Here is a 10,318-nt window from a genome sequence, read left to right on the forward strand (position 1 = left end):
GTACAATTATTTTCTGAACAAAAAAAAAAACTAGCCATAAAATAATAGCTATTTAATTTTTTTTTTTTTTTACAAAATATATCGTTTCGCTACCTTTTCAAAGGTATGATTTGTCACAAGGATCGGAATTTTCTTGCAAATCAAATGAACTAGTGGCATGTTTTTGTTTTAATTCATTGATTTTTGATTTGTATCCTTTGTAAGATGGTAATGAAGACATTAAAACACTTTTTGGTGTAGCATTAAATTTTATGTACAAGTCAGGTGCATTTATAATTTGAAGTCTAGCAGCCATACATTTTGTTATATAAAAATTTTCGAAATATCCAAATGAATAAATAATATTTTTAATTAAACTAGGTACTTGCCATTTCTCATATTTTAAAAAATTATTTTTTTCACAATAAAAGCCGAGTAATGATCTATACATTAATTCACATGAACAAAGCAAATGTTTATGTGTGTGCCACTCTATATGTTTTAATGGATAATTATAAAAATAATTATATTTGTTGTTTTTCTCTTTATTTTCATTTTTATATTCAATAACTAAATCATTTAAATTGGTAATATCTTCTTTATTATAATTTTGTGGAATTATTTTTCTATCCCTTTTATATTTTAATAAATATTCCAAAATATTATTATCTTTATATAAATAATTTAAATAATCTTTCCCTACGCTACTAATCATAATATTATTTTTATAAAGACAATATAAATAGTGTCCTTCTAATTCGTTTAATAAAAGTAAACTTCTCCCTGCTGTATTTTTGGATGTTGATATATTTGTTGTTAATATATATTCATCGATATTTGTTCGAATACCTACTTGTATTACTAAATCTACATTATCGATTTCTATTCCTTGATATAATAAAGATGATGAAAATAATATTTTTTTTTTTCCCTTTTTATTTTCATTATTATTATTAAATGTGTCTAATGTATACATTTTTTTATCTAAACTTAATTTGCTATGTAAACATAAAATTACAATATCTTTTAACGCTTCAAATTCCTTTTCATAATTTAATTTTTCCGAATTATCCTCTTTAACATTTGGCTTGTCATCAAAAATTTTGTTCTCTTTGACATTTGGCTTGTCATCAAAAATTTTGTTCTCTTTAACATTTGGCTTGTCGTCTAAAATTTTGTTCTCTTTAACATTTGGCTTGTCATTTATATTAATTTGGCTAATTGCTAAATCAGTAAATACAAAAGGGTTTGAAGAAATGGAAAAGTTGACATTTTCTTTATCATAATAAAAAGAATTACAAAAATTGTTAACAATATTATCTTTGAAATTATTTTTAAAGTGGTTACATTTCAAATATAGCAAAAATAAATAGCCTTTAAATATATAGTGCTTAAAAATAGCATATATAAATTGTAACATTTTTACAGTTGGCATAATAATAACAATTTTTGACAAATTATTTGATATAATTTCTTTATGAATTATATTAAAAAGTATTAAAGCAAATTTATCAGAATCGTAAATTAAATATTCTTGTTTTAAAAAAATATGAGTAGGAATATTTTTTCCTTTATTTTGTTCATAATTATTATTGTTATTGTCATACATTTTATAATTATTATAATCACTATTACTTAATTTTAATTTTCTTATTTTTTCTTCAGGACCTTCATATTTATATTCTTCATCTTCTTTTTCAATCAATGACATATCCAAGTTATTATTTTTTTCCTCATCTTTTGATATACTATCAGTTTGATCTAATTTAGTACCCCTTTCAATATTATATATATCATTACACTTTTTTTTATTTTCCATTACAATTTCATTGTCTATTTCTTCAAATGGTTTATTCGTTTCATATGATGTGTCATTATAATAGATAATATTTTTGTCTTGTTTATTTATACAATTTTTATTGTTTTGATTTTTTGAAAATTCAGATTTAAAATTAATTAGATCATTTGTGTGTGCATTTAATTGTTTTGTTTCACTCCGTTCTGATTGAGTATGTACAATAAATGAATTAAATTTATTAACATGTTCATAAAACATTTTTGAATCTTTCGCATACCAAAGTTTGCCTATATCATCACAATTTAATATATTGTTTTGATAAATTTGTAATAATTGATCATTAAATTTATGATAAAGTTGGAATTGTAAATTCTGTACATGTTCATAATATTTTTGATAAAAGCTTTTATCATTTGAATTAAAATTAATCGTATTCATAAGAATAGAAGAATAGAAAATATTATTATCAAATATACAATTATGTACAAAATTTAAATATAAATAATTTAAACGTAATAATCTATATGCTAACTGTTTTAAAAAATTATTAACTATACATGTTAATAAAATTGTTTGATGTCCTTTAGGTAATATATTTTTTATTATTAATATATTTTTTAGGTAATTTTGATTTAAAAGAAAATAAGCTTCATCAATAATTATTGTATCACATAAAAAAAATAAGTTAGAAAAAGAAGTTGAATATTTTATATGGTTAATAAAAGACACCGGGGTTGTAATAATTATATGAGGTTTTTTTTTTTTTAATTCATTTATTTCACCTTGCATGTTCATATTTTTTCTACCATGAATATAATGACATATTATATTACATGGATGATACATTATTAATTTTTTAATGATATTATATGTTTGTTCTACTAAAATAATATTTGGACAAATTATTAAAGCATGCACATAATTCTCTTTAATTTTATGATATTTTTTTAATTTATTTATTTGTATTATAATTTTATGTAACAATGGAATAGCATATCCAACTGTTTTCCCAGAGCCTTTAAATGAATAAACAAGCAAATCTAAATCTTTAAAAAAAAGTGGAAATAAACAATATTGATTAGTAGTCAAATATTTTATATTAAAGTTTTTCAAAAGACTTAATTTTATATATGAATCAATGTTTATATTCTGTAAATATTTATATTTGCATAATTTTTCAATGTAAGATTTATTAAATATAATTTTTGAAGAAATTTCTGACTTGGTCATATTTTTATTGTTATGTTCAGAATTATTTTTTATATTATTCAACGTTTTACATGCACCGTCGTTATTTTTATTTTCTTCATTATTTTTGTCTGCTTTTTCAAACGAAAAAAAGGAATTTTCTTTGGGTCCATTTAAATTCATAACATTGTCTACATAATTAATGCAATTTTTTTGAAATGTGGTATTTGATAAAAATGTGTCATAAAAATGAAATGGAATATATTCCCTGTTTGATGATGTTTGTATGCACAGTTCAGATTTTATTTTTTTAAATTTTTTTAAACAAAATTCATTTAAATCGTTTATATTATCATATACTATTTTATTTTGCTCATTTGCAAAGTTTGCTAAATAATTACTTTGTTCATGTTGAGAATTAAAGTTGGCATTTGGCTTGTTGTCATTATGGTCATATATGTTTTTATTTTCGTCATTGTCATTATGGTCATATATGTTTTTATTATTTCCATTGCCATTATTGCCATTATTAATATTATATGCATGACTGTTAATAATTTTTTGGGGATGGTTATTATCATCAGCAATGGGAATGATACATTCAATTTCCTTGCATGTTAAGAAGGTTCTTTTTCTTTCATTTTTTAAATGAGTTAAGATTTTTAAACAGTTTTTTACATTTTTTAATTTTATTTGTAATATCATTTAATATGAGCTGAATATATATAAATATATTTATATCCTTGCATAAATTATCTTGATATTTTTAAAATTGTAAAACTATTCGAAATGGATTGGCATTCGTCTATAAGGTTATATTTATGAACAAGTCAGGAAAAGAGACAATCAATAAACATATAAAGATATATGCTTATATAGGTCTATGTTTATATGTAGACATACATATACAATAATAATTATTTTATCATATCACTTTAAAAATAGCTATTTACAAATTTTATGGCTAATTAGGAGTGTATTTAATTATTGTTTTTTTTTTTTTTGTTAAAATAATAATATATATATTTTTTTAATATTAAATAGTAATAGCTAATTAGCTTTTTAAAATATAAAACATTTATCTTAATTTTTATAGCATAAAAAATTCGCATACCTTTTTTTATATAACTATTGCGTACACAATAAATAGGTATTTGTTTTTTTTTATTTTAGCCCTATTATTTTAGCCCTATTATTTTAGCACTATTATTTTAGCCCTATTATTTTAGCACTATTATTTTATTATTAATATTTTATTGTTAATATTTTTTTGTTTATTTAAAATGTATAACTTTTTAGAAATGTTAAATCCGAGTTTTATTTTCATTATTTTTCATTATTTTTTATTGATATTAAAATAATTAATAATTTTATTATTAGATTAAGAAATATAATTATGAGGGCAGGTGGTGTAGTGGTATCACGCTTGATTTGCATTCAAGAGGTCCGGGGTTCAATTCCCCGTCTGTCCATTAATAAAAAAAAAAAAAAAAAAAAAAACTTTATTTTGTTTTTCTACTTTTTTAATTTTAAAAAATAGTCCTTATTTCGCTATAATATTAATAAGTATATATTATCATTTTTAGTTTGTTCAAAAATAAAAAGAATACAATAAAACCATACATTGAAAAAAAAATAAAAAAAATAATTGACATTTTGAACTGGTCTTTCAATTAATATAAATACATTTGCAGTAATTTTTTTCAAAATATATACTTTCCTTCTTTCCACTATTAAATTATGTAAATATATTTCTTTGCTTTATTATTATACATTATTGATGCTGCTAGCGCTAGCTATTTTCTACTTTTTTAAAAAAAACTAATTTTGCATTTTATAATTTTCCCACGCCGGGAATTGAACCCGGGCCTTTCGGGTGAGAGCCGAATATCCTAGCCACTAGACCACGTGGGATATAATTATTTATTGTTTAATTTTTTTAAAGAAACTATTTTTTTAATTATTAAAATAAATTTTTAGATTATAAATATAATATGAAATTTGCAAATATCAGTTATTTTTTTCTTTTATAAGAAATATTTTTATTTATCTGATTAATAAAATCATTTTCACAAATTGTCAACATTTTTTTTTTTTTTTTTTAGTTATATAGTCTAATATAATTTGTATAACTATTGATATATTATATTATATACATATTTTTACACCAATTTTGGATGTAACATTTATTTAAATAAAAAAGATAAAAATAATAACAATATGTATAGTATACAATATATATATATAATACTTTTTTTTTTTTTTTTTTTTTTCCGAAAATATAATAACTAGGTAAAGAACAAAATAATACCATGAAATATAAAAAATAGCTTTAAGAAAATACAAACTTATTCATATTTTTTTTTATATCATCTACATTATTTTTATATTTTTTTTTTGATGAATAAATTATATTAACATTTTTTATATTCTTCTCCTTCCTTTTTGTATTATCGATATTTATAATTCCTTCATATTCCATTTGCTGAGAATTTATACCACTTATAATTTTTAAAAAATTCATATAATAAGACAAATCATATAAAATGTTTTTTTCTGTTTTTGTATTTTCTTCTAAACTAGCTGACTTTAAAACGTTCATCACGCCTTCATTCATCACGCCTTCATTCACCACATTTTCATTTTCCGCATTTTCATTCACCACATTTTCATTTTCCGCATTTTCATTCACCACATTTTCATTCACCACATTTTCATTTTCCGCATTTTCATTCACCACATTTTCATTCACCACATTTTCATTTTCCATTGTAGATTGGCCTACCTCACTGTCTTCATATTTCGCTGCACTACACACAAACATGCTTACATTTAAAAAAAAAAAAAATAGGAAAATTTTGGCTAGCTCCATTTTTTTAATATGATATCGAATTAAAGGCACTGCCCAACAAAAAAGGTGGAAAAAAAACAAACGGTAAAACAAACGGTAGACAAACGGTAAGACGAACAAATTATGTATCGTCGCCTTTTATTTGTGAATGCAAATTGGTACAATGATATAGTTCTATATCTTTCCAGGAAAAATAATTAAATAAAATAATGGTAATAATTGTGACAAAAAAATGTTGAAGCAAAATTTTGTTATTCCTTTTGAAAAGGTGTGTATATGAAATAAAAATGTATCACATTAATATGTTCATATATAAATAAACGTATCACACATTAATATGTTCATATATAAATAAACGTATCACATATTAATATGCAAAATAAAACAAACAAAATACATAATTTAAAAAAAAAAAAAAAAAAAAAAAAAAACTAGTTGAAATAAAGGTTAAAGAATAAATATTTTAAGGCACGTGTATTTATTTTTATATATTTTTCATCATAACAAAGATTTAAGATATCTGTATAATAATTTTTTAATTTATTATAACTTAAATTAAAATAAATTTTTTTTTTAAGGTTTTTTTTTTTATAATATGTTGATATATTTTCCTTATATGAAATAATTTCACTAATATTTTTATAATCATAAAATTTATTAATAGAATTAAATATATTAGATAAAATTAGATCATTCTCTAATTGTTTATGATATAATATGAATTGTTCCCAATTTAAGATATCTTTTGAATTTTTAAAATATATATTTGTTTTTATTTGATTTGAAAAATTTTCAAACTCTTGATTATTCGATTCAAACATATCATTTTTTTTTAAATTGTTTAAATTTGGAATTATATTTATTTGAGAGAATGATAAGAATGTATCATAACTATATATCCAAGGATCATAAAAAAAAAACAATTTTTTTTTTTTTTTAATTTTATATTTTATATATAATGTAAAAAATGTTTCTAAATTTTCAAAAATAGTTGTTATTTTATTTATAAGTGGTATTATAAATTTAAAAAATAAACGATAAAAAGATATATTATATTTAATATATAATTCTAGTTCTTTTTCTATAAGAGATATTTTTTCATTTATTTTTATATCTGTTAATGTGTCTAATAAATTTGTGGTATTTTCGTTATTTTTATTTTCTTCAACATTTTGCAAAAATATTTGTTTTAGATTTTTTATTTTAACTAGACATATATTATTTTTTCCTGTCTTTATAATGTTGTTAATAAAATGTTTTAAATTGTTTGTATCTTCATCAGAATTTGTTAATTTTATCGATTCAATTTGTTCGCCATTTTGATCAGGTGTGTTAGTAAACGTATCCTTAATTCTTTTTAATAAAATTTTGTTGATATTTTTAAAAAAATATTCCAAAAAATGATCAAAAATTGTGCAAGTTTTTTTATATGGTGGTATAGATATTAGAGAAAATAAAATTATAAAATGAAAAGAAGAATTATTAATTTTATATACATATTTTTTTATCATTTTAAAAATTTGACTTTTTATTATTATCTTAATTATTTTTTTTATTTTTGTTTGTTTTTCATCTAATATAGGCTTATTTAATATATTGTAGACAAAACATAAATAATTATATATTTCTTTTATAGCATATATTATTTTATTTTTTTTAAAAATATTTACAAATTTTTTTAATAATAACATGATATTTATATTTTTTATTTTTATTGTAATTTTTTTCCATAATTTAATTAATATATTAATAAAATTCAAAAAATAAAAAGAATAATTAATATTTTTATAAAACATATCATGTGTTAATAATTTTTCATTTTTTTTGTAAAAATCGTTAACAAAATTGTAACTATTACTTATATTATTTATTAAAAGATTTTTTTTTTTAATACATTTATTTATATTATCTATATAAATATTGTAAAAAAAAAATCTGTTAACATTTATTGAATATATCTCTTCTATAAATTTATATATATAATCATTATAGTCATACATATCACTAAACCCTCTTTTTTTTTTTTTTTTCACATTTTTTAAGTATATATGAAAATTATTAATATCTTCATTATTAATATTCTTATTTTTTTTTAGAATTAAAAATGTGTCTAAATAGTTTTTATTTATTAGTATATTATAAATATCATCATAAAAGTTTACTGTTTCATCCGCTTTGTTACTTAAAAATTTATCTTTGTTTTTTATTTCAAACTTATCATATACATTTTCCCTAATTTCAGTTTCTTCGTCAGTATGTGTTGTCTTGTTTCCTGAATCCGTGAATTGAATTTGTGTAAAATTGTTCATATCTTGAAGATCTATATTTTTTAAATAGTCAAAATGAGTTGCTGACTTGTTAATGTCTTTTTCACAAACACTTTTGTTATTCGACATAATTTCCATTTTATTATCACAACTTGGTATATCTGTTTTATCATTTTCCAAAACGTTTTCACAATTTTCCAAAACGTTTTCACCACTTTCCAAAACGCTTTCACCACTTTCCAATTTGAAATTATCGTGAATAAGGTCTTTACTGACACTTTCAATTTCTTTAATTATTTCTAAAAACATATTATTTTCGTTATTGCTTATATTTGTTTTGTTTATTATGTTTGACGGATAACTTTCGATTTTATCCTCAACCGTTTTGTAACAAGTTTTATCTACCTCATCAAATATACAATTCATTTCGTTTTTATTCAAATTTTCTGACAAAAAAAAATCGTCTTGGCTTTTTTTTACATCTTTAAAAACGGCATCCTTATTTTCGTCTTCTCCTTCGTCTTCTCCTTCTTTTTCAAACATTCCATAATTAAAATTAAATAAAATATTTGAATTGACTAAATATTCACTACTATAAATAGTTTCTTTATTTTTGTCTATACTGATATCTAAAATGTTTTTATCTTTTGTATTAAATAGTTCACTATCTTTATCATTAAATGCTAAAGAATTGTATATGCAATCTTCATAATTTGTTTTTGGAAATATATTTGAATTAAGATCAAAAGGGAAAGATACATTTTTTTCATTTTTTGAATTTTTTTCATTTTTTGAATTTTCCATCAAATTTATTATCTCTTTACTTGGGTAAGTATCCAAATCAATATGGTCAGAAATTTTATCGTCTATTTCTGTTTCATTTTTTGCTCCCACTTTGTTACAAAACGGTAAACCAGAGCCATAGCCATAGCCATAGCCATGATCATAATCATAATCATAACCAGAGCCATAACCAGAACCCAAATCAGGGCAATTATTTTGTTTATTTTCACAAAAATTGTTATCAAACAAAATTGGGATATCCAAATTGTTTTTTTTCGTTTTTTCGTTTTGATCGAAACTTGTATTTTTTTCGAATTCTTTATCAAAAATATCATATTTTTTTTCCCAATCTATTTTTTGACTTTCATTATCTACAATAAATATATCATTAGTTTTACTTATTGTTACGTCTCTTCCTTTTTGTTCCTTTATTTTTTCAACTTGATTATAATGCACTATTTTATCATAACCTAGCTCTGTATTTATATTTTTCTCAAAATTTTCAAAATGTTCAAAATGTTCAAAATTTTCAAATTTTTTTACATCTATTTCATTCAAAAATAACAAAGAGTCATTATCTGATTGACATGAATTTATAGTATTATTTATATTTGGTTCTTTTTCATTTTTGTCTAAATGTTTTATTTTTGTTAATTTGTTAACATTGTCGTTTTCATTATATTCCATAAAAAAATCAAAATCATTGTCCTTTGGTTTTTGTTTATTGGATTGTTTTAAAAATAAATCATCTTCTTTTTTTACATTGTTTGTTTTTGTTATTTTATAATTATCATGAGATATATCAAATAAATAAGATTCTTTTTTTTTATTATTATTATTGATACTATTATTGTAATTTTCCTTTTTATCCTCATTATCTTTTCCCGTTTTCGTTAAAAATAGAGAACCATGTTTGTTACCTTTTTCTGTACAATCTATAATATTACTTTCCGTTTGGATATTACAAGAAAATATATTATACAATGTTTTTATATCTTTTATGTTTACATTATTTTTATTTATGTTGTTTGACCTATGATAACCGTCTTTTTTTTTTGTTTGCTTTCTGCAATTTTCGTAGTTTTGCATTTTTATTAATTTTCATTATTCGTATATAATCCATAACTTTGCGAAATTATTATATTAGTATATATATGCACCCCTTTATTTACATATATGTGCACACCTTTATTTATATATATTCCAAATCCAGTTATATGATTTCCTTTCAAACTTAGTGATATATTTTATTTCACATATGAAACAAATAATTACGAAAAAAACTTTTTATGTGTGTAATAATATGTAAAAAAAACAAAAAAATAAATACCAGAGCATAGGTGAAGAAACAAATGAGATTCACATTTCTATGGCAACCAATAAAATTATTTTGCTGTTCCCCTTCACCCAATTCTTTGATTTTCAGCTAGCTATATTTTTTTTTTTTTAATG

The 10,318-nt window shown here is 20.7% G+C and overlaps 3 protein-coding genes and 2 non-coding genes across 5 annotated transcripts; 1 reads left to right on the plus strand and 4 right to left on the minus strand.

Moving 5' to 3' along the window:
- Positions 1 to 97: 97 nt before the first annotated feature.
- PY17X_0615300 (DEAD box ATP-dependent RNA helicase, putative) lies at positions 98 to 3,670 on the minus strand (the record flags this gene model as incomplete). Its single annotated transcript, XM_022955388.1, has 1 exon — positions 98 to 3,670. The coding sequence occupies one exon, from the start codon at positions 3,668 to 3,670 to the stop codon at positions 98 to 100; it is 3,573 nt and encodes a 1,190-aa protein (XP_022813172.1).
- Positions 3,671 to 4,365: 695 nt separating this feature from the next.
- On the plus strand, positions 4,366 to 4,437 carry PY17X_0615400. The gene has a single exon. It is a non-coding gene; the product is annotated as a tRNA-Ala (tRNA).
- Positions 4,438 to 4,807: 370 nt separating this feature from the next.
- PY17X_0615500 lies at positions 4,808 to 4,879 on the minus strand. The gene has a single exon. It is a non-coding gene; the product is annotated as a tRNA-Glu (tRNA).
- Positions 4,880 to 5,297: 418 nt separating this feature from the next.
- On the minus strand, positions 5,298 to 5,837 carry PY17X_0615600 (conserved Plasmodium protein, unknown function; the record flags this gene model as incomplete). Its single annotated transcript, XM_022955389.1, has 1 exon — positions 5,298 to 5,837. One exon carries the CDS (start codon positions 5,835 to 5,837, stop codon positions 5,298 to 5,300), a length of 540 nt encoding a protein of 179 aa, XP_022813173.1.
- Positions 5,838 to 6,247: 410 nt separating this feature from the next.
- PY17X_0615700 (conserved Plasmodium protein, unknown function) lies at positions 6,248 to 9,955 on the minus strand (the record flags this gene model as incomplete). Its single annotated transcript, XM_722971.2, has 1 exon — positions 6,248 to 9,955. One exon carries the CDS (start codon positions 9,953 to 9,955, stop codon positions 6,248 to 6,250), a length of 3,708 nt encoding a protein of 1,235 aa, XP_728064.2.
- Positions 9,956 to 10,318: the final 363 nt, after the last annotated feature.

Source organism: Plasmodium yoelii (genome assembly GCF_900002385.2).
Source record: "Plasmodium yoelii strain 17X genome assembly, chromosome: 6".
NCBI lineage: Eukaryota > Apicomplexa > Aconoidasida > Haemosporida > Plasmodiidae > Plasmodium > Plasmodium yoelii.